Source organism: Xiphophorus couchianus, chromosome 1 (genome assembly GCF_001444195.1).
Source record: "Xiphophorus couchianus chromosome 1, X_couchianus-1.0, whole genome shotgun sequence".
NCBI classification, from domain to species: Eukaryota; Metazoa; Chordata; class Actinopteri; order Cyprinodontiformes; family Poeciliidae; genus Xiphophorus; species Xiphophorus couchianus.
The window spans coordinates 4181901-4206311 of NC_040228.1; the positions used below are offsets into that span (position 1 = coordinate 4181901).

Below are 24411 nucleotides of genomic sequence, written 5' to 3' on the forward strand. Positions count from 1 at the left end.
ACTTTAACCCCACCAGGAATATAACTGATTTCTCTTCACGAAGGCCCACAGTAAGGAGACCTAAGCCGCAGACTCATCCTGCTCTTCCCAGCGGTCTGTTCATGTTGTGCATGTTGTGTTTCCTGGCTATCACACAGTAACAAACAATCTGCTGACTGATAGGAAACTAAAACTAAACCCAGAAAACTCACCTGTTCTGCTGTGTGTTGGACCCCTCTGCATCAGCCAGCTGGGCGCAAAAAAAACACACACAGTCAAACTTTCTTTCTTTTGCTTTCCTGTCTCTTACGCACACAGAAACTCACTCTGTTCCACACACTCCGACATGCCCCGTCCCGCCGGGGCAGCACGCCAGTGTGAGCTCAGTCTCCGGTTCCGCTGAGGAGGGGAAGGTGGAGGGATGGGCCCCGACTGCAGGAGGAGGGCCCATCGGTTCGTCAGGTAGCCACCACCCACGATCATGCCGAGCCCACTGAACTCAGTCATCTGCAGAAATTCGTCAGAGCTCAACCAGAACCAGTCTTTCATTGTTTGAACTTGAACTTGTGAGGAAAAAGAACAGAAAGCATTCACACACAGAGTTTTAAAGATGACCTTTCACATGGAAATAGAAGGGAATGTTTTTATTCACGCATATATCTCAATGGGGACGGGATTAATAATCACTACTGCTAAATAACGTTCTCCTCCTGCTGGGGGCTCCGGAGCTGATGCCGCCCCTTGTGGTGGTCTAAGGATATAGCAACCTCACTACAAACCTTTCAGCCCTGAATGATTCAGGGCTGAATTTTTGAATGATTTTTGATTCAGTCACGAAGTTCGTTTCTAATAAGAAATGCATCTGAAAGACGATCAAACAAATTTTTGAATAATACAACAACAACAAAAAAAAGGTAGCTTAATTTTCACTTCACTGAGGGAAACTGGGGACGGACAGAAGCAGCACTTCTTGGATTACGTTACTCAGAGGTGGCTTGGATTAGACAAATGAAATTTTTATACAGTAAACTTGCATCTATCTGTTAATAGCTATAACCATTTAAAGCTGATTAAAAAAAAATTCACAATTTTCATCTCAATGCAAAAAAGGTCAGCTGTTGCACATAACCCTGCACCAGGCACAATTGAAACATGTTACAAATACAATATTTTACTGTTTACAAAATGACAATGATTATAATTGGATTTCTTTTTATATAACACCTTGTTCCAAATGATTATGCAAGTGATATTTTCTCAGATTTTCTTAAATGGTCAATGCAAATGATGGTCAGTATAATGTTCAAGTCATGATCTATTACAGAATAAATAAAATTTTACTGAACAAAGCTCCCCATGAGAACAGTATTTTTTCCAAAAATAAAAATGCACTGTTCCAACTTATTATGCACAGCAGATTTTCTAAACATTTTATGGATTATAAAGACCTGCAAATGGTCATTCTTTGAATGTGCAGCATTAAGTGGCTATATGTACTAAAATCAAAATCTATTTCAATCAAAAACATCTTAACAGACCGAGTTACATGTTAACATAGAACCTTCTTTGATATCACAGCTCAATTCTTGATCCATTGAACTTGTGAGTTTGTGGAAAGTTTCTGCTTGAATTTCTTTGCAGGATGTCAGAAAACCTTCCCAGAGCTGCTGGTTGGATATGAACTGCATTCAGATCTTCTGCTTGAGGAAACTCCAAAGGTTCTCAATAGGGTTGAGGTCAGAGGAGGATGGTGACCACACCATGAGTTTCTCATAGCAGCCAATGACACAGTGGTATTCCTTGCAGCATTCATTGTCATGATGAAGATGATTTTGCTACAGAAGATACGGCTCTTCTTTTTGAACCATGAAAGAAAGTAATCAGTCAGAAAGTCCATATACTTTGCTGAGGTCATTTTCACACCGTCAGGGACTCTGAAGGGGTCAACCAATGATTCTCTCCTCATGACTTCAGCCCAATAAATGACTCCACCACCTCCTTGCTGACGTCACAGCCGTGTTGGGATGTGGTGGCCGTCCACCACCAACCCACTACTGCGTCCATCTGGACCAGATGCACAGCAGTCATCAGTGAACAAGTCTGTTTGAAAATTAATCTTCATGTACGGCTGGACCCACTGCCACCGTTTCTGCTTGTGAGCTCTGGTTAGGGGCCCAATAGTAGCTTCATGCACTGCAAGCCTCTGGAGGATCCTCCACCTTGAGGTTCCAGAGGCACCAGCAGCTTCAAATAACTGTTTGCTGCTTTGTAAGGGCATTTTAACAGCTGCTCTCTTAATCTGATGAATTTGTCTAACAGAAACCTTCCTCATTTTGTCTTTATCTGTACAAACCCATCTTTGTTCTGAATCAGCCACAAATCTCTTCACAGTACGATGATAACACTTCAGTTTTAGTTAAATATCTAATGTTTTCATACCTTGTCATACGGCACTACACTATCTGATGATTTTTGTCAGCAGAGATCCTTTCTCTTTCCCATATTGCTTGAAACCTGTGGCCTGCTTAATAATGTGGAACATCCTTCTTAAGTAGATTTCCTTTAATTGAGCTCAGCAGACAAACTAATCAACCAGCTCTCTGAAAATAATTATAGTGATTCAAAGAGTCCTGACACACAATACCATCTATAAATTTAATAGCACAACAACAAATTTAATCTTTATGACACTTAAATACAATTTGCATAATAATTTGGAACACAGTATAGAATATGCTATATTATTAAGGTGCTATTTATCACCTTCGATCAGATGACAATTATATATTTACCTGTAAGCATAGATATAAAAGCGTAAATTGATATAAACTACAGAAAGCTGTCAGTGACATAGGAAGAATGAAACAATTTGTGAGCCAGTTAACTTAATTTTCCAATTGTCATTAAAAGACTTCTGCAAATACCCGTAACAATGAGCATTTTAGTTCAACTTTTAGATTTGATCTGATTGGGTTCTTCTTCACACATGTTCAAATTACGTGGAACGTGTGTTCAACATAATCTGAGATGTGAGTGATCACAGCATTCAGCCGTGGTTAGGTTTAGGTTAGGAGAATATCTCGGCTCATCACGGAGAGGATTTGTACCCTGGGAATTATCAAGAGACGACGACAGTCTCCATCACTGAGCTCATTATGTGGAGCCAGCCAGCTCAGCTGATATCCGGTTTCTCTGTCCAGCGGCCGCCTATAACATGAAAGGTTGCCTCCCTCACAAAAGCTCCCTGTGCGTTTATGTGCTTCAAAGTCCGGTGGGTTTAGTTCTTGACTTACACATGACCTGACTGGTGTTTACATCTGAAGGTAAATGAAATTAATAATACGTTTAAAATACTCTTTCGGGAGGGGAGGAGAAGAGTTTTTTCAACATATATTTGGAAAACATTTTCATTCTGAGAACCACTTAAACCATTTAACAAACACTCAAGGACCACCAATTGCCCTGCAATAATACATGTTAGTATACACTACCTGAAATGAAACATTAAACATTTGAAATAAATCAGTCTGTATGTAATGAATGAATATAGTTTTTGAATGAAATTACTCATTTAAATCAACTTTTTCATGATATTGTAATCTTATGACCAGCACCGGTAGCTATATGTTTGATCGTGCAGAACTCGTTGTTTACACTGGCTAAAGAAAAACACTAATTGCTCTTGGAGGGCCCCTGGTGGCTGCGGAAGGTCGCGCTTTTCCGATAGAATGAGTTGCCGTGCAACGTGCACTCCTCCTCCAAAGTACAGGAGGAAGATGAGTACTCAAAACAATGTCGCACAAAAGTACTTATCCTTCAGAGACGGACAAAAGAAAGAGGAAAAATATAGGAAAAAAAGACGAAGGTTTCATGTTTCTTGGTAATGCAATGTTTGTCCAAAAGATTTGTAGAGCTGCTAGAACATCAGCTTGATGGCGACCTTGAGCGGTCCAGTTCAACTGAGTTGTAACTTTAAATGAGTAGATTATCTTGGTTGGTTCTATAAGTTTCCGAGGTTTTTTTTTAGGGTTGGTTTAAAACGGCATGATTAATAATGTTTGATGACAATAATTAAAACTTCTCAATGTTTGACATTATGTAGTAAAATGTTTTTACATCAGGCTACATGGCTACTACAATGATATGTCAATGAGTTGCTCTACTCCGTAGTTGGTGAAATGTTGCTTGCTGCTGAGCACAAGAATTGATGTGGCTAAAACAAACATTTTTACATAAACGTACAAGTTATGTGAAACCTCTCCAGGAGCACTGTTACAATTATTTGCCCAGTACCGGTCCACATTCTAAAATGAGAAAGACGAACTTAGTATAAATTTAATTTTTAGCTATTGTAATTATGCCTAAGAGAAATGTATTTGATCAGAGAATGTCATGAATATGTATTCCATCATAAGTAGGGCTGCACCGACTGCAGTTTTCTGGTCGATCACCAATTACAGATCTTTAAAAAGCCTGACAGGGCAATTTTGATTTTGGTTGATATCAATTTTCTTTGTCTGAAATGTTGCTAAATATAGCGAGAAAGTCACTGTGTTGGCAAAGTGGGGTGACTATTGCTAACTCTGTCATGGAACAGCAGAACAGGACAGGGGGTGATTTATTTTTTTTAAAACCTTTGCTGAAGTAGATAAGATCTGGGGATAAGATCGGGTTCACCTCTAAATATTGGCTGACAAAAACTTTTTTAAAACCACCAGGATGTCTTATCCATTTAACATACCTCCTTGTGAAAATGCACTAAAATCCTTCATGAGAAAGACTTGCCTGTTTAATATGTAAAGCTAGTACATGTAGATGCACTAAAATCCTATATTAAAGTATCCTACATTCATAAAATACACATGGTAGCCCAGCATATCAGAGGAAATAAGAATTTCCTCAAGGTTCCTAAGAGCACAGTGGTCTCCATAATGGAAGAAGTTTTTGACGACCGCATCTCTGTGCTATCGTGGAAGAAGAGCCTTGGTGAGAAGAACCCAGAAATCACTGTTGCTGAGCTCCAGAGATACAGTAGAGATGTGTGTCCAAGATTTGACATTTATAACACCGCAGTGGTGGAGAAATCAAATATCAAATATGCCAGGCATGTGCAGGGGGGGGCGAGCGAGACTCGAGCCCCTGCCCTTTTTATTCTTGATGCCCCTAGTGCTCTCAGAGCCTCCATGTTGTTCAGACTCCGGGTCCATGGTGAGGAGGAGGGGCCCAGACACACTAAAACTTACCTTTCTTGTCTTTTTTTTATTCTTCCTCTTTCTTTTCTCTTTCCTTTTTTGCAATATTATTTTGCTAACTCATCTTCCACCGGTGTTTTGCAGATTGGGATGCTGACCGCACATTGCAGCTCATATTACCGGTGAGGTGTGACCTACCATGGCCACCAGGGGGCCCCCAAGAGCAATTTATTTTTTCTTTCTGTCCATAAAAAGAAAACAAATCACAAGTATTTAATGAAATTGGGTGTTTTTGTTATCGTAATGACATAGAAATTGTTACTAAAAAAACTAAAAAATCAGCTCCACTGAGGGGAGCCCTAAGCAGCTGCTTAGTTTGCTTTGCCTTGGGCTGGCCCTGATCAGCACCAGCTGGCCACGCTGAGGTAAAAAAAGAAAACTGCTTCCAGTCCAGGGAGGCTGACTATGGCCAGGCAACACCCCCCAATGCCCACCCATTCCGCCGCAACTGGATCAGAGTATAAAAGTGTTGGCTGGATGCAGAGCAAACAGAGCACAGGACACAGCTGACTGAGAATATCTCAGTTCTTTGAGAGTTTACCTTGATGAACATGGAAAACGTTTCTGAGACGCTGATATCACAGGCGGGAGACATCAGTTCCAAGTGCCACTCCAACGTAACAGACTGGCGCGCAGCGGGACACCTTTTCCATTCCATCATTCCTCGCGGACCGGCAGTCCCCGCGCTCATTTGCGTTTTTGCCTTCCTGACTCTTTTCTCTTTATTGGCCAACCTGTTCACTTTGTACACCATCGAGCGGTCGGGAGACTTCTCCTATCTGCCGCGGTTCATCCTCTGCAAAAGCCTGATCTTCAGCGACCTGCTCCAGACCGTCACCTTCGCTCCTGCGATCATCAACTCGCTCGCGCGGCGCCAGACCATGGCGTTCAACCCTTACTGCTACTTTCAGCACGTCGTCGGCGGAGCCACCATCTTCTCCAGCCTCACCACCATCACCTGCATGGCACTGGAGCGCTACCTGTTCGTGTGCTACGCCCTCCAGTACACGGTGACGGTCACCCGGGAGCGCGTGAGCAAAGTCCTCGTCCTCGTCTGGTTGTACTCTGCTGCCATCGGCGTCGTCAGCTTGAGTCTGGTGCTGAGTAAAGGAAGGCAGGAGAACGTCCCGGACGTCACCGTGGGGCTGCTATGCGAACCGGACATCATGGAGCAGCACGTGGGCTCCCCGCGCGCTCCCGCCATATTCCGAAAAGTGGCCGGTTCCCTCGCGCTGCTGCTCTGCCTGCTGGCACACGCCTTCTCATACTTCAGGATGTATCGCAACGCCAGCAACGCCGTTGTGCCGTTTAACGAGAGCAACGCCGCGGCGCGACGGACCGTCCTCTTCTACTGCGGGATGCTGTTCCTGCAGCTGCTGCCGCTGCTCATCAAGGTGACGTCGGACGCGCTGTGGGAATTCAAGGGTACCGGCGTCATCGAGATGTCCGCCGGGTCTCGGGAGGACTGCCTTGCCGGCCCCTCGGCGACCGCGGCGGGGTTCCACGTGTCCCTGCTGGTCATGCTGCTGGTCCCACCCTGCATCAACCCTCTGGTGTACGGACTGCGGAGCGTGGAGCTCAGGAAGGCGCTGGTCAAGCTGCTCCGCTGGCGCGTGGGGCACAGAGGCGACCAGGAGCGGCCGCGCGGGATGATGCGGCTCAGGAACGTTGTGCATCCCAACCTTCCTGACGCGGGTTAGACAAGCAAGAGACCAACACAGTGTACAGAACCAGGCTTTAATTACTGATGGGTTCAAATCTATTTAAATATATATAATATACGACAGATACATTAAATAAAAATGTATCTTTTATTTAATTAATTAATTTAATTATGTGCATAATTTATGAAATGCACAATCAAAAAATGCTTATCTCAGTTAATGACAACTGACTCATCTCGCTCATCTCTGGACACTCAAACGCTTTAAAGTGAAGCGAGGCTGCTTCACACCGGGGTCAGAAACCCTTACGACCACCAAGGAGAAGCCCAGGGACACAGAGACGGACGGAGCCGCGGTTTTTTAACCGGCAACCCACTGATTACAGGATGATCTTCTACCTCCTCGGCCACCGTCGTCCCGAATGTTATTTAATATTGGTTGGCTATTCAAACCAAACATCTTGACCAAGCAGATGCCGTGAAGGTCACTTTATTGAAATAATTAGAGCACACTTTGTAATTATGCATGATAACAACAATATTTTATTTTACAAATTTATAATTCAAATATTTTATTGCCTATCAAATTATGAAAAAGTACAATAATTTTGCACGTCATTTTTATATTTAAAGAATGTATTTCTAATTCTATACAAAGAATCAGAAATAAATATGCATTTCATCTAAGATTTAAAAAAAAAAAATTCTTAGATTAAAAAAAACAAACAAAACTAAGATCCAGCATTTGCCATGCGCCAGTATGGGAGTAAAAATACTTCGGTATTTATCAAAGAATGAAAATAAATCATGTGAGGAATGATTTTTGTTTCAAATCCATCCAAATACAATGGATGGATTTTTAAAAAATCTTGTCCTAACAAGATCTAAATGATTTTGTGTATAATAATAATAATAATAATAATAATAATAATAATAATAATAATAATATGCAAATTTGACATTTTTCAAATACAAAACATTTTTATAGCTAATTACTCCAAGGGTAATTCGCCAGAACAGACAACAAATTCTAAGTGTTGTGCACTAGTACATTGAATATAGATTTTATATATTGCAGCATATAATTTCATCATGGATGTTTGCTGTGCCTCACTGCTGTGCCTCAGCTCCCATTAACCAGGAACCACTCACTAGGAGCAGAGCTGAAATTAGCTGGTTAATCAGTCCTCAAGTAGAACCTGCATTGACTGTTTAACTGGCACGCTGGGCATTGGAGTTTTAAAACAACCTTACAGTATTGGAGGTTGTCTTACTTTCTACCCAGTGGCCATCTGTCTTCTATGCAACCTTAAATATGTCAAAGTAGCTAAATTTGTGTTTATCATAAGCAAGAGAGAAATGTAGCAGCTATATGTTACTCTATAATTTATGCAACCAGAAAAAAAAACACTGTGCTTATTTTATGATCTTATTAGAAGAACTGCAAGGCATAGATGAAAACTTTTTGCACTTTTGGATATAGTCAAGTTTAAAGTAAGGAAAATGTCTACATGTACAAAAATGTACATTATCAATGTCAAGTCCCCACAGAGACATAAATGTAATTACAGAATCCTGAACCAGATATGGACACAGAAACTCAAACACGCACAAAGACACAGAAGTTGCCAGATTTAGTTTGGTGAAAAGTTTCTGAGTTTGTTTCTTTCAGTCTCTGAAATAACAGGAAGAGCTCAATTCAAGTTCATCATGTAAAAAATGGAAGCGTTATGTTAAATGTTCTAACAGTGTTATCTGCTCATGAAGGCGTTCTTTTTTCAGGCACAACTCTGAATCCAGCACTGACATTAACATCATAATGATGAGTCATTTTAATGTGATGATTTCTTATTTCTTTCTCTGAGGTTCAGCAAAGTCTGAATGGAATATACAAACATTTTTGTGCAGCAGCTAAAATAGAGACTGAAAAACATGTATTTTCACAGCAGTGTTTTAAAGATGTGTTAGTGTTGAAATATTTTATTCATGAGAAAAATGTAAAGACTTTGAGAAACTTGTGCTTTTGGTTTGACACTGTTTGAGAACTTCAGTAAATTGCAAGTGATGTTGCTTTATGCAAACCATGAATGTAAAACTGTGATAAAATCTGAAGATCCTGTTTACAGTCATGCCAAGAATCTGCAGTTGTTGTGACAAAACTGTCTTAATTTATGTGAGCAAAAAAAAATAGATGACAATATTGGGTGTCTAAACTCATAATTGTTGTGCAAGTGCAAACCTCTTAACTTTATCTTAGTGATTTTACTAGCAGATGTGGAGATTTGTGTATGTAATAAAAAGTGGTACGTGCTGTCTAATTTAAATATTTTTGCATCAGAACTCTTGGGAAGTTTCTATGTGCTTTAGTTCAAAATAAAAGTGAAAATGCCTAAATAATGCCCATAAATTCAGCTTTTGCCAGTCATTTTAAGAATACTAATTATAGAGAAACAGCATCTTTCTTTTTGCCTCCACCTCAGAAACTAAGACCTCTAATTCACACTCTCTGAAATATTCTCTTTGTTCTCCTGAAAGATCTTGTGATGCTATGAACTGTAATCAGAATTGTGATAATAATAATAATAATAATAATAATAATAGTTGTTCTGGTCAAAGAGAGAAATTCAAATGATTGATTCAACCTTCAAAAGAATCAGTTATTTGAAGGATGGAAGCCTGCAAGGCCCAAACACTGTCAGAATCCTTAACAAATATCTACAATCTAAACAATAATGTTTGTTCAGTTAAATGTTCTTCGTTTACTTCCAGTAGTCTACTCTCTTTTTTTTGTAATGTTTCTTTTGACCGCGCTGCTTGCCGTACATATCTGTGTGGATTATCCATGTTTTGTTTTGCTCAATTAGATTTCGGTCTCTGCTCGTTGCCAGGGTCCGTCTAATCTGCCCAGGGCCTTCAGCAGGTCTCCGTCCAGCAGGCCTCCGTCCAGCAGGTCTCCGTTCAGCAGGTCTCCGTCCAGCAGGCCTCCGTCCAGCAGGCCTCCGTTCAGCAGGCCTCCGTTCAGCAGGCCTCCGTTCAGCAGGCCTCCGTTCAGCAGGTCTCCGTCCAGCAGGCCTCCGTTCAGCAGGCCTCCGTTCAGCAGGCCTCCGTTCAGCAGGTCTCCGTTCAGCAGCGGAACAGTTCATAGAACCAATCAGCTTTCAGATTCGCCTCACGCGGCCTGCTCCAAGGCCCGTAGACGTGAAAATACAGCAGGCCGTTTTAACATAAATTTTGTTTTTACGGCACTTACATTCCAGATGTCTGAAATTGGTTTATGACTAGACGGATTAGTAAATTAAGATATTTCTATTATATTTTTTTGACTAGACAAAATACATATTTGAGATATCTCTAATTCAATTCTGACTGTCAGATTTACAATTGAATTGTATGGAGCCTTCAATTCAAGATATCTACAATAAATTACTGACTATCTGAAGCACATATCTAGGATATCTACAATTAAATTGACTAGTCATAAAGTAAATTCAAGATATCTCGTTCTTAGTTTTGACTAGTTATTGTAGTAAAAGACATCTTGAATGACACCATAATTCAAGATATCAAATGTATTTCACAACTTTTACGTCCATTTTTAATTCTAGATATTAAATAGGAATATCTAGAATTCTAACTTTTTCTTCTCTTGCTTTTTCTTTGGTTTGTTATTTTTATTTCCTTTTAATTCCTGTAAAGCACTTTGTATTGCCTTTTTGCTGAAAATGTGCTATATAAATAAAATTACCTTACATAGTCAAAATTCATTTTATGACATCTCCAAATCAATTAGAGATAACTTTAGTTCGGCAGCTTTTCTACTTAAGATATATTAACTTAACATTCTGATTAATCAGAGTTACATTACCGATACCTTGAATTAGTATTTGTGGGGAGGCTGGGTTTGGGGCTCTGCGTCGGGTTCTCAATTTCCACACTTGTCCACCAGAGGGAGCCAGACAGCAGCTGATCCACTGGAGGGTGGACTGACTGCGTTATCAGAGGCACCTGCGATCTGCCAGCCTGATCCGCCTGAGAGCCACAGGGGCCTGAGTGTTTGCCATCAACTGTGCTCTCTGTGTCTCCTCGAGTTTTTGGATGACATATAACTTACCTGTTGTGGACTCCTTGAAGTGGTGATGGGTGAATGAGGCGTCAGGAAGCGTTTTAACACATCCCAAACTGTATTGATATGATGTTGATACTGTGTCACTGAATACTAACACCCATTGGGGGGAAATTTCGGGGGTGTCAGGAGTGGGGGGTCCGGACCCCGCCAATCTGGGAAAAGTCTGGAATTGCCCCCACGCCCCCAAATACATCATAAAATAAACCTTTGTATTTAAACAATATCAATATGAAAAGGCAAAAGAAAGAACGAAATAAATCCGCCAAACATCTAAGAAAAGAATTGAAAAAATGTTTATTCAAAGTATTCAAAATAAGTGTGATTTTTATTTTGTTTTATAAAAAAAATGGCTTAATTTCTATGAGAGGGGAGGCTAGATATATGGTTAGATAGTATGTTGTACTGTATTAGTTATTTTTCACTCTTCATGTGTGCTATTCCTTTCTTTATGTAACATTTATTAACTTTGCAGATGTCTCCAAATTCAGCTTTCACAGCTTTTTGCTCAGAGTTATTTCAACTCTCTTGACAAAAATCATATTTCCATCTGAAGAAAAGTGATTTTGAGACACGACACCGTCACCGCTTGGTCCGATACAAACTTTATTAAACCCAAGAAAGAACAGATGCTGTCACAACAGCATCAGAGAAGACATTTTAGATAAGACAAATAATAAAAACATGGCTATGTACGAGTGAGGCTCAGTGTTTATATTAAATTTTTTAAAAATTATTTTCAGGATAATTTAAAGGAAATTGAGATGCGATCTAGTATAGATCTACAGTATTTTGTACATTATATCAGATTTAATAATATATTGTCATGGCGAATTAAATCAAAACACCTCTTTATAATAGTACAATATACATTGTCCCTGCAAAAAAAAAAAAAAAAAAATACCGTGCTGATATCTGGTAACCTGACCCTTGACTTCCAACACAAGTCCGCTTGATTCACATCACACTTCACTGCTCTGTTTAGGCTTTCTCCCATTGAAGTGGATTGCCTCTGGTAGAATTTTTTACCAAGCCATTTCTGTCATTGTGCAGAAAATCAACGTTATCGTTGGTATTCAGAATTGTCTGTAGTTTTATCGATTGGCAACAGAGGAAGTGAACGAAGCCATCGGTCCGCGTCGGTCACTCTTCCAATTGTTGAGTTAACATCAACGCCTCGTTCTGCTGGCTGTTCTCTGATGCTTGTTTGCAGAGCAGGCAATTTCCAGTAAGCTTGTTAGCATCAGTCTGTTGTATTGCACATGTCATGGCCAAACATTAGTGATTGGGTAAAATTTAAAATATCAGAAGCCAACAAGAAATAGAGTGCTGAGCACATCCACATGTAAAAAGAGTCAACTTGACTGAATTCAAAAAGATGATGAAAGAAAGAAATGCGTCTCATAGCCTGAAAAGCTAGGCGTGAACACAACATCCATTTCTCAAAGCCTAAATACAAATCAGACATTTCGCTTCCCCACTTCCTGCACGTTCTACTTGATGCCTGCCACCATGTGGATCCACCAGTTGGCCTGTACGGTCCAGCCCAGGTGTTCACACTCTGCGATCCGCTGGAGGAAATGCTCCTTGGCCTCAGCCTCAGTTTGGTCCTCCTGCAGCGCCTCCCGCAGGTAGCGCATGTCCTCGGCGGCGCTCAGCTCCGGGATGCCGGTGAGCAGCATGAGGGAGAACAGCGTGACCAGCAGACGGGAGTGGGAGCGCAGTAAGAGGTAGGCCTGGGTGCAGGTATCCTGGTACAAAAAATATATATATATGGGAAAAACATGTGGAGGGCACAATTAACTAATAGTCAGCTATCATATGCAAGTTACTGATTATTTTAGGAATCTATTATTCTAACAATTGATGTAACCAGATAAAAAATTGACACCTTCTGCAAATTGTTCTTTCAACTACTAAATGTTTATCAGAAAATAAACATTTTATTGCCTGAATCGCAGCAGCACAGCATTTCTTTAGTGAACACTTGATCATTTATAGCAAAGGATGCATCTGTAGTTAAAAATACTTCTAACATCAACATTTGAAAAGCTCTTAACATCAACACAATGTATGGCTGGTGTCTATTTTTTTTTAACAAATGCTTAATGGGAAATTGTATTTATTTTAAAGAATTTGAACCAGGGTAACCTAAAACTGACATTTGTTGTTTACTAAGTGTTTTTTTTGTTGTCTTAAGTACAAAATGTATAATATTTTTTGTACAATTTTAGGTTAATTACTGCTCTAAATATGTTGTTTCAACATATTTGTTAAGTCGGGATACTCTAGTTAGCAATTAATTAATAAATAAATTAACAATAATTTTAATAATTGATTAATTGTGACTAACCCGATTAATTGTTTCAGCCCTAATCATTGATTTGCAGTTATGTGCACATGAAAATTGAATTCATGGGTAGTATTTTAAATAAATGATTCAATTATTTTAATGAGATGAATAAAAAACTATGAATTGGCACATTTCTATCTTTTTCATATTTCAAAATGTAAATGAAGAAACAAAAGCAAATCTTTATTATTGCTGCTCAAAAGGAAGTCAAGGATGACTCCACTTCTCACTTCTTTAAATTCAACTATTTCTAGTACTCAGTCACACACAGAGTGAGATCTTCTTACCCTGAACCGCTGAAAGTAGAGGCTGTTTCGACCTTTGACCCTGCCCATTACATATAAGAAGTCGGGTGTGAGGACAAACGGTGCCCGCTCCCGGCTCACTCCAAGGAAGTGCTTCCTGTTACCCAGGATGTGACCAAAGTCGATGTGGAACAAGTTTCCTATGAGGAGGAAGGACGAAGGAAAATCAGAGTCTGGCTTTATCCATCACAGAGCTTCATTCCTCCTAAGTGTTTTTATTACTCTATTGTTTTTTAAAAAAATTATTTGAAGTAAGCTTTTAATTAAAAAATTGTTTTTTAATTTATTTTATTATTGCACAAACATCCAAGAGAACATGCTGCTTACCTTGGTCGGTGATCATGATGTTGTCGTTGTGTCTGTCTCCTATTCCCAGGACGTAGGTGGCCACACAGTATCCTGCACAGGACTTCACAAACCTCTCCACTGTCTTATAGTGCTGCAGTCAGAAAAAGAACAGTAGTCTGAGAGAAGATGAAGCAGCAGGTCCTCTAATCTTCTTCAATTCTTTTCTGGTAACAAATTCAATTTCTATATGATGATACTTTAGGAATTAAATTAAATAGGTATCCGCAAAATCTAATCCTCTAGTGCTGACGCCAGCAAACTATGCAATCCTAGGAGCCATTTTTGCCTTTAGTCTTGCAAAGTATGATTGGTTTTATTTAAGAACACAACTTAACATTTTTTGATAAATATCTACTTTGTGATTTAAAACAAAAACAAAAAACAGTTATGTTTCTGTTTTTAAGTTTTAAAACAAAGGGGAAAAAAATCATATGCAGAAAACAACAAGGTTCTTTCTGTAAGATGCTTCAATTTATGGAAAATAAGAGAAAAACATAACGACGAAATAGATCTAAAACAATGCCACTGCTACTTTTAGTGTTGTTCTGTCATGGAAAATTGATTTATTACAGGAAAAAAACCCATTAATAAGCAATTCTTATTCAATTAATGTTGAAGAGCCACTTGTGGCTCCAGAGCATCCTTGGCATCACTGCCATTATTCAGTATTCTGAAGCTCAGCTGGCTCTAATGGATTCCAAGGCCATGTTATAAAAGAAGCCATTCATAAAGTAATTGGATGATAAAATTAAATTCAGATTTTTGTGTACTAAGGAGAAAATGACAAATTGTGGACAGAAATTGGTCTTCCAAAATAAGAAACATCATTTCAGCTGGAAAGAGGTTTGAGGACAATAAGTTAATGATTTGGAACGGCCAGTGTTGGATTGGATAGATGGACCAAAAGGACACATTTTATATGATAAATATAGTTAAGGACAATAATTCACTGACTTGAAATTGCTTGAAATTGACATAATTGTTTTTTTTTTGGAAGATTTTATTTATGGATCTCCACTTAATATCTGGAGTGTGGGTGGAGACTCAAAAATTACCTGTTTGTTTTCAGAACCTTGCAAAAGAATTCACAGCCCTAAAAATTTCACAGTTCTATACATTTCATTATACTTTTACGTAATAGACCTACACAAAGAAGATCATTGGTATTAATTAGAAGGCAAATAATGCACGGTGTTGGACTTATTTTATTTTACAAATTAAAATCTGAAAAGTGTGTCTGAATCTACCCGACTCGGACACTATAAAGGCATGAAAACACCCTTATAGTTTTCTAATTTTGCACTACTTTAATCGATTTAAACCTAAGCCAGGTTTTAGTTAGCAGAAAATGTTTTGTTTGCATCAACAACAAAAAGTTTCACCATGCTTTCAAATCTGTAGTGAAAAATACTTCTGCTTCTGCTTCACTCACTATTTCCTGGAGTGGACACTTGGACTTGAGCCACTCAAACAGAGCATCGTTTCTGAAGGCTGCAGTCGTTCCGCCGTGGCTTCTCTGCACTGCAGCAATGGTCGCTGCATTCCTCACTATTTCAATCATTCCTTTGGAAAGAGATGGTTTAGAAACACTTTGAAAAAAATCAATTTGTGTCAAATAAATATTGGAATTAAAAAATGAAAATTCCTTTTCAGCTGGAGACCTTGAAAAAGGAAGTTGCCTTTGAATGGACATAGCTTGACTAATTTGTTTGTTAGATGTGTTTCATCCTGTTCTGACCATGAATTGGATATCAATTTTAATCTTACTTCTCGCTCCCTGAATAAGCAATCGACATTCCTGTGTGCCTCAGAGAGTAACAGCAAGCGTTCCTTTAAAACAGAATTGTCTAAGCATAAAGAAACATACCTATGTTGTGTCCTGTGGAGATGCATCCATATGGAATCAGGTTAAGGTCCAGAGATTGTTCCTGCCAGATGGACTCCATTACCACCAACGTCTAAACACAGAGGCCAACAAATCCACGATAATTCAGTCAAATGTGAAACAATATTCTGTAAGAAAATAAAAGTAGCAGATGATCTGTGTGACCTGGATGACCAACATGTCCTGTCGGAGGTCGTCTCCCTCTTTGAAGATAATCCCGACGGGTGTGCTGGAGGTGGGCGATGGCATTGGTGAGAACTCCAGCCACAGAGGTTTCTTCTTTGAGGCCATCACTTTGCATTTGTCCAGCTGCAGCAGAAGGATTCAGAAAAATTGTTTATTCAGCATGTCATGTGAGCCATGCGCACCTCATTTTCTAACACAAAGAAACCTGCTGTAACAAGACCCACCAGAATCGTTCCCACTTTGATGCGGGGGTCAAAGGGCAATAGGAATTCATTTGGCAGATTACTGGTTCTGAGGAGCTCCTGCAGCTTGAGTGGAGCTGAGAAAAAGCAACAACACAGATTCATTTCATAAAAAAACCTTAAAGTTGAAACATTCATCAGCCTGATAGTATAGGACACATGCTGACTGTGTTTGGCAAATCTGTGGTGTGAAAAGCTGTACTTTTGGTGACAGTTGTAACCAATAGGTAAAAAAAACTAAACATTTTTTAAATCAAAGTTACATACTGCACCTTTAACAAGAAAATAAAGACATTTGGGGCTGCATTCGAAACACTGCTCATGTCGAGCTGTTTGTGCCAAACTACACATCATGTTCAACATTTTGCCCTCGTGGTAAAACAAGTTGATAATAATTCATGGGAAGATGGATGGGAGAAGACAATGTTGGAAGAAACCCTGTTAGAGGTTGCATGTTCATATGTGTAGCGCTACAAATGGTCCAGGTTTTAGTCACTAAATGTGCAAAACTCAAAGAGACGTTCCATTGAGACACTTTTCAGATTTTTATACACAACAATGTTTAAAAAGTTGTGCTTTTTTCAGTTTCAATTTATACTCTGTTACTCTCACATAAAAATCACAAATATGTTAAGATTAATGCAGCTACGCGTCAAAATGTTAACTTCAGCAAATACAGACACTGTACTTCTTCAGCAAACTCCTAAAACTATTGCCTTATGATTTAACGTTTGAAACGCTTTTCTGAGAATTCACACTGTATTTATCTTAAAGGTCAGGTTAGCAAAGAGGCATAAAAGCTTTCAGACGCCACAAGAAACATTTACATAATTGAATCTCCAACCTGAGGAAGGAAGATCTGTTTTGTCTGGGTATAGTCTCTTGATAATCATCGCGACTTCCTGCAGGGCCTCCACGGCCTGCACCTGCTGGGTGAAGCTGTCGATCATGGCCTGGCCGCAGCCCAGCAGGTAGGCCTCCAGAATCACTGCCATGCGCTGGCGGAAGTATGGGCACCCTGCAACCTCACTGCGCACATACCAGAAGAAGAAGTGGCCGATTCTCTTGCTCTGGAGAGAAAGACAAAAGTAAGATCCTCAGGGAAACAGTTGTTTCAATGCTGATGTTGAAAATTTTAACTGAAAATTTAACTGGGGGCTGAAATATGCTTTTGTTATTTCTGACAAAGTCCCATGAGAATTTCCTATGCTTTTATGCCAATGTTTGAGTAATATCTTCATAAACTATAACCATAAACCACTGCCTTTTTTAACTCTCTGCAGCACCCAGCTAGAAGTCATCACAGCATCACTCCTCTGCTAATCCTTTAAGAACGTTTTTACCAGCGTTGCACTGAGAAACAGCTCATATGAGGAGCTTGGAGCTGCAGCTCAGAGGAGGAGCTACGCCTCAAAGACAGCGCTGGCACAGCTGAATGGTTGCCATGGAAAATTAAGATTTCTCAAACATGTATGAAAGAAATCAAGGCGGGTATGTTTTTGACGAAGGAATAGCGTAACATAAAGTAAAACTCAAAAAAGTTGATTTTACACTTGAAGATGCTGTTACTTATTATTTCTCACTTTACAAATGATTGCAGTTAGGTCCAGAGTTTCATTTATTCCTTTTCATTCTTTTCATTTACTCAATAAAAATGCTCATAGAAGACATTCAGTGAGTAAACACTGCCTCCTCCATTAGCCAAAAGAAAACACTATGTGATTAACTGAGCTGGTGTCTACATGTCATAATCTATTTCATCATTCCGAGAAAGCACAAGAAATACTCAGAAATTCTATGTTGACAAAACAAAGATCTAGCGTTAATCAACGTCTATCGCTTTCAATCAAAAAGTTGACATCTTTTGAATAAATGTACCTCATTTAATTAACTTGCAGCACGCAAAGCAAGAAAGAAGAGAAAAAAATTCTAACCTTTCAAATGTTCAAAAATACTCTGAACATTGTGAAGGCTTTGTGACACGAGAAATCCACATTCAGGTGTTTTGTTATGCACATCAGTATATCGTTGCCATGTAAAAGACATCATGATTTATACTTTAATGAGAATGCATACAATGTAAACATCTTCACATAGTGTGGTAATTGTTATATGGTATAAATATAACTTCACCTGCCGCACCAGAAAGCTACATAGTTTAAATGATGTCTGCTTCTTTTTCTCATTTAAACCTCCCAACAGCTAAAGTATAAGAAATAAATCCATGGAAATATACAGTGAAATTAACTAATCAAAATCTTGACTAGGCTTCTGACAATGTTGCTTTTGAACTAAAGGGAATATCTAAAAGAAATAAATTTTTTTTTCAGCATACAGTCATTGTAAAAACAAAGAGGTCTGGTTAGGTTAAAGAGTGTAAGTAGAACATCAGCAGGAGCACGTCTAAGAATAGAAGAGCGTTCGGCAGCTTGCTGCTCTGGAACAGAAGCATGCTAACATATGTCAAGAAGGCAATTACTAAACAATGACTTTAGAGAAGAAATTATGTCCATTAGTCTGGTAAGGCCATCAGAGCTGTTCAAGTTCTATTATATAAAAAAATTCTATAGTGAATAATTTTTCTCTTTTCTTGTGAGAAAGAATATTAACAATGACAGAACATTTAAGACAGCTGCTCATCTTTATTGAAGTGACTCTCAGATTTAACCCAAGGTAAAAATGGAACTCCATCTCACATTCTACCTGGCTTATTCCACATGTGTTTTTTTTTTTTTTTTAAATAGCAGTTTATGGCAGTCCATTTAGAAAACATCAAACATCTAACACTGTCATGGGGTTCTCACATCTGATAGTCCAAGAGACTCGGTTTATTACATTTTCAGCTGCTGTGGTCCACTTTCACACTGCACCGTGTCAGATAATCTAAACCCTTTGTAAAACCAGTTCGGCCCCTCGCCTCTGGAGCCACTGCGCCAAGAACTATTGAAGGAAACAACACGAAAACCTGGGAAGAAGTGACTGAGCATAACCTCCTTCTTCATGACATGTAAACAAAAATGGAGTGGTGTCAGATTTATTTACAGTTGTAGAATTTGAGCCGTTTCTCCCTGTATCATTACACTGGCGTGTTTGGTTGGGTTATTGTTGGGTCTAAATACCTATTAAACAAAACACAGGAAAGACAAGAGAGTTAAATTCTTTTTGTACTCGCGAGGAGAGCAGACAGAGAGATGCTTTCAGTTACAAATCTCCAACCGCTCTGAAAACACATCTCCCGCTCCCTCTATTTTATTGCTTTTTTAGGGGACCCTCTTACACTGAGCGCTTTAACTCTCAAAGGGAGGGGAAAACAATTTATCACATTGTTGCAGCGCTAATGACATTTACTATTAGACACATGTTATCTACACTCTAAATCTTTCTGCTCCAGTCGAGTACCAGACACGGCGTCGAGTACCACAGGAGAGCAGACAGAGTTGTCTCCGCTATCTCCATGAAGGCTTCACTGCTCTCTTTCTCAAAGAGGTCACAGGAAGGAATCATAATTATTCAACACACAGAGACATTACTTAGAATAGAGGAAAAAGAGAAAAAGCATATAATTAAACATTATCTAAATGTTACTACAAAGCTACATGATACAACAAATATTTGATAATTACTAAAAATACAATTTATCCAACAGTTATATTTGCCCAGAATGTTCTGCAGTTTGTTTGCTGCTTTTGGAGCAGTCTCGGGCCCGCTTGCCATTTACTGTACATCTGCATTCGCATTTGCATTCGCACCTCCCAGAATGAGCCGGACTTTCCAGGCAAACAAACTGGAGTTTGATTAAAGCGGACACATGGCTGGTATGAATGCAGCCATCTTTAAAAAGAAAAAGAAAAGGTGGCTGTTAGCAGAAAACAATCTTGACTATGTTAACTATAGTTAATTATAGTTAACATTGTTAAAACTATGTTAAAACATAGTCTTTATCTAATAAATCTAAGTAATGTGTTTAACTTGGTGACGGAGTAACTGAAATAAATAAATTTTTCAACAATATTCTGATTCTTATTGAATGAGTGTCTATAGTCAGGTGCACTGATAGTTTGGAAATTAAAGTAATATTGATCAAAGCGGAAGGTCATGTGTTTGACAGATAGTTTCATGTAAAATTATGTAAAATAATGTTGTTAACAAGGGAATGATACAAAACATAGTGGAAAATCCTCAACAGAGAGGCTAAACACAGAACCAAGCTGTTACAATGGTTCAGTTGAAGCATAGACCAAAACTAAAGATTAAACCGAAATGTATTTTTCCCATCACAGTATTCATCCTGGAAACTTTATACACTGCTCAAAAAAATAAAGGGAACACTCAAATAACACATCCTAGATCTGAATGAAAGAAATATTCTCATTGAATACTTTGTTCTGTACAAAGTTCCATTTGCACAACAGCAGGTGAAATTGATTGTCAATCAGTGTTGCTTCCTAAGTGGACAGTTTGATTTCACAGAAGTCTGATTTACTTGGAGTTATATTGTGTTGTTTAAGTGTTCCCTTTATTTTTTTGAGCAGCATACTTTAACTGAATATTTAATTGAGTAAACAGAAAACAATTCAAAGGTGCAACAGCAATAAAGCAACAAACTGTTGCACAGTTTCATTTGATATATCAAGTGAAACGAAAAGTCACATGACTCACCCGCAGAGCTCTTTGAATAAGATACCGAGCAAGAAAACTGTCGTGGTAAGGCTCCACTTTCAGGGTCTGCAAAACAGAAAGGTTTTGGTCACTTCCTGGTTGTCATTCAGCAGATTCCAATCTAAAGAGAGCAAACAACTGTGTAACTCTGCATTTTTCCCATGAAGATCACAAACATACCTGCACCAGCTGTAGCAAATATTTGAGCACATCATCATCGGGTAGACTCTCCAGTCTCTTTACTGCTAGTTTCCTGACAATCTCATCTGGGAAATCCATACTTAGCAGCTCTAGCGCCACATGTACATCCAGTTCCCCAGGATCCCAGTGTCCCAGTAGCCAGTGCACGTCCTCCACCACCCTGCGATCCAACCAGTTAATATTACGCAAGAAGTGGGGAAGGTTGGAGCCATACTGGACACTCTCCTCCCGAAACCTCTTGAGGTAATCCCTCTTGGTGTTAAAGACGGGTGATGGAGACCTCAGAGTTACCTTGTCAGTCTTTGGAGGCAGAAGAAATTTCCCATGTGGAGAAAGAGAATCAGTGGTGGATGAAGTGCACTGGGTTGAGGAAGTAGATTTGTCAGGGAACAGGTCGGAGGTCGGACTGTCAGACCCGTCATTGTGGCTGAAGGTGTTTGGGAGAACCACAGGGAAGCTGTAGCGGTCTAGAAGGAAGCTGATGGCCATGGACTCATCTATATGTGGGTTTGTAGCGGAGGACAGCTTATCGGCTTGGTAGGTGATGGCTCCGTCCTCCAGGTCAGGATAGGACCACATGTGCAGGGTGTAGGGACCCTGACTCAGGACAGACCTGTACAATCACATCAAAGTTCACTGGTTTTTTATCAACTGTGCTGTTCACATGCATTTAAGTATGTTTTGCCAACTAAAACAAAAACAACATTTAGTATAAATTGTCATTGAAACTCAGAATTTCATCTCCCCAACTACATTCTCTGGACAAGCTTTTGCCAAGAGGCCTCCTGACCATAAGCCCAAACCAGCTCAGTTGATTCTTTTTAATGTAAAAGACTGAATTGACTCCAGGCTCTACTGTGATCAGAGTAAAATCACAAAAACAAAGACCACACCAAGACTTATGACCACCACCAGCAGGTACGGCGAGTGAAGTGTTTTCACAGAGGCAGACGAAGACAGGATCAAACCAGCAACCCAACGACTGCAGGACAAATTCCTACCACCGGTGTCACCATTGTACAGCGTTTTAATGCAAAATACAGAAAAATCTAAAGATTTACTAAGAGTAATACTGCAATATAATGCTAAAGTTGGTGTCTACACTAACTCTAAAAGTTAACTAGAGTTCTAAAAAGGTTCTAAAACTCACCGGTGATCTATGAGAAGGAGGTTGACAAAGTAAAGGATCTTTGTCTTTCCTTTCTGCGTGTCTGTATGCTTGTTGACTGAAACCTTGGAGTCTCTGGAGAATCCCGGCTTTGGCTCCCTGGTTGTTGGAGAGACGTCGCTAGCACAGGCATTAATGGTAAAGCTCAGCTTGACTCCACGAGGCAGGTCCCGGAGGAAAATGTCAAATTCCAGCCACTCATTCCAAAGTACTTCATCTCCAAAAATCTTGGGAAGGGAGTATACTGAGCAGAGGACTTTGCCGCCGTAAAGTATGGATGCTTCAACATAGACAGAGTGAGGGGGCTTGTTTGGCAGTTGTGGAATATCAAAGCCAAGCAGTTTCACTCTGAACTTTCTGTTGCAGTCCCACAAAGAAATCATGAAGATGTCATCCAGATATTTGCCTAGGAGACTAAGATCATCATGGGAGCTGAACTGACCACTGAAACCATCAACAAGTGGCCAGTCTTCAAATCTGACAGTATCTGCAGCAAGTTGTGAGACAGGGACAACAGAAAGGTGGAGATCCTGATTGGCTTTCAAACACTGTCGAACCCAAAGGAAATCACAAAGACTGGTTTCACCAGACAAGAACTCCTCCCTCCCTGAGACCTTCAAAACCAACTCTTCAGAAGTGTTATATTCGACCCTTTGATCTGCCATAACCCTTCTAAAAACCTCAAGAAGAACATTTGGAGTTGCCTTCAAATCAACCTGTATGCTGAAGCTGATCTTGCTCATGTAGTGCAGGGTGAGACGAAGCTTCCTGTTTAGCCATTCTTCCAGCTCATTAGGGATGGGTGCCTGGGTAACCCAGGGCTCTGTGGCATACAGAACCTCATCCCGACTCCTCAGCTCCAGCCTTCGTGGAGATGCCAGCTTCCTCCGGGTGACTGTAAGTTCACCAAGTCTGTCTGACGCCTCATTGTCCAGGTCATGTCCAATCAAGTAAGTCAAACACTCCTGTTGACTTTTCTTTTGTTCTGAATCACCAGCGACCAGAGGCTTTGCTACTATGTGCGCCACTAGACACAGAGAATCATCATGTGACCATGGGATATCTAATGTCCGGATGATCTGACAGTCATCATGGGCTTCATACCAGTCGTCCCCTCTGGCATACAACAGGATGTATTTCTCAGGATCCAATATTGCAAGTGGATCAGGATGGCAGTTTTGTTCTTGTGCCTGAAAAGATGGAGACAGATGTTTCAGCACTGTTCGTAACACACCAGATGTAAGTAGCCAAAAACCATACTCAAGTAATAGTGGCACTACTTAAAGTCATGTTTGCTCAAGTTAAAGCAAAAAGTAGGTGTTCGAGAAATCCCACAAGTATGAGTAATAAAGTATTTCATAAAAAGTTTCAGAAATCAGCCACAACAGTGAATATACCTTCATGCAGATGCGTAGCCTCAACTGGCTGATGCTGCACTGCGCAGGGAGGATGACAGTCACAGACTCATAATCGCTGTCTGCACTGTTGCCTTCCTCAGGCCTAAACTCACAAATAAACTTCAGGTTGTTCTCTGAGCCACCCTGAGTTCTCAGTTCAGTTGAGGAGCCCACACAATCTGGAGGATCCATCCGATTTGGGAAGACTGCTGTAGCCATTGCTATATTAGAAAAACCTGAGCAGAAGCAAAACGACATTCAAGGGTTAAAGTTGATAACAAAAGCTTTTAAAATGTTGACAATTACATAGCAAGAAGAAAGCATAGCAATTATAAGATTCTAACCTCACAAAAGCTGGTGCTGAGTCCATGAGAGGTTCCACCTGTATGTTAGTGAGAGACTGTCTTCCTCTTTTAGTTGCCGCTTTTGAACTTCCTCATTCCTCTGCACAGAGGGTAGATACTGATAATCATTTACTGACAAAATACAGCCGACTTCCTTCTTCTCCTTTAACAATTAAAGCAAAGACTGTGACATTTTGACGGCTACAGACATAAAGAACACTACTAGCCAATTGGGGGGAAAAGCGGAAAATCTAAACTTCTGCAATTCAGCTTTAAACGGCACATGTAAACAGACCAGCAGTCCTC

General features: G+C 39.8%; 3 protein-coding genes across 5 annotated transcripts in view; 1 reads left to right on the plus strand and 2 right to left on the minus strand.

Moving 5' to 3' along the window:
* lamb2l (laminin, beta 2-like) overlaps positions 1–394 on the minus strand; it is a 51475-nt gene extending 51081 nt beyond the window's left edge. The window contains exons 1-2 of one of the 2 annotated variants that reach the window (XM_028016865.1): positions 306–394; positions 192–229 (exon numbers count right to left, since the gene is read on the minus strand). The gene's annotated coding sequence lies outside the window, so the exon portion shown is untranslated. Of the gene's footprint in view, positions 1–191 lie in introns of both variants that reach the window. The other variant, XM_028016856.1, reaches the window with a different exon arrangement.
* A 5388-nt stretch (positions 395–5782) lies between these two features.
* Positions 5783–6931, plus strand: LOC114145505 (olfactory receptor 14I1-like). The gene has a single exon (XM_028019134.1). It carries the CDS (start codon positions 5783–5785, stop codon positions 6929–6931), a length of 1149 nt encoding a protein of 382 aa, XP_027874935.1.
* Positions 6932–11602: 4671 nt separating this feature from the next.
* Positions 11603–24411, minus strand: LOC114148414 (phosphatidylinositol 4,5-bisphosphate 3-kinase catalytic subunit gamma isoform). Of its 2 annotated transcripts, XM_028023714.1 has the most exons (14): positions 24106–24411; positions 23762–23997; positions 22440–23554; positions 22347–22409; positions 21176–21809; positions 20996–21061; positions 17181–17406; positions 16319–16413; positions 16074–16217; positions 15891–15981; positions 15456–15586; positions 14003–14114; positions 13658–13815; positions 11603–12768 (listed from the first exon to the last, which is right to left on the minus strand). In XM_028023714.1, the coding sequence occupies exons 2-14, from the start codon at positions 23978–23980 to the stop codon at positions 12511–12513; spliced, it is 3312 nt and encodes a 1103-aa protein (XP_027879515.1). In that variant the 5' UTR covers positions 23981–23997; positions 24106–24411; the 3' UTR covers positions 11603–12510. The 2 variants fall into 2 exon arrangements, with proteins under 2 accessions (XP_027879515.1, XP_027879505.1); XM_028023704.1 differs by having other exon boundaries at positions 22347–23554.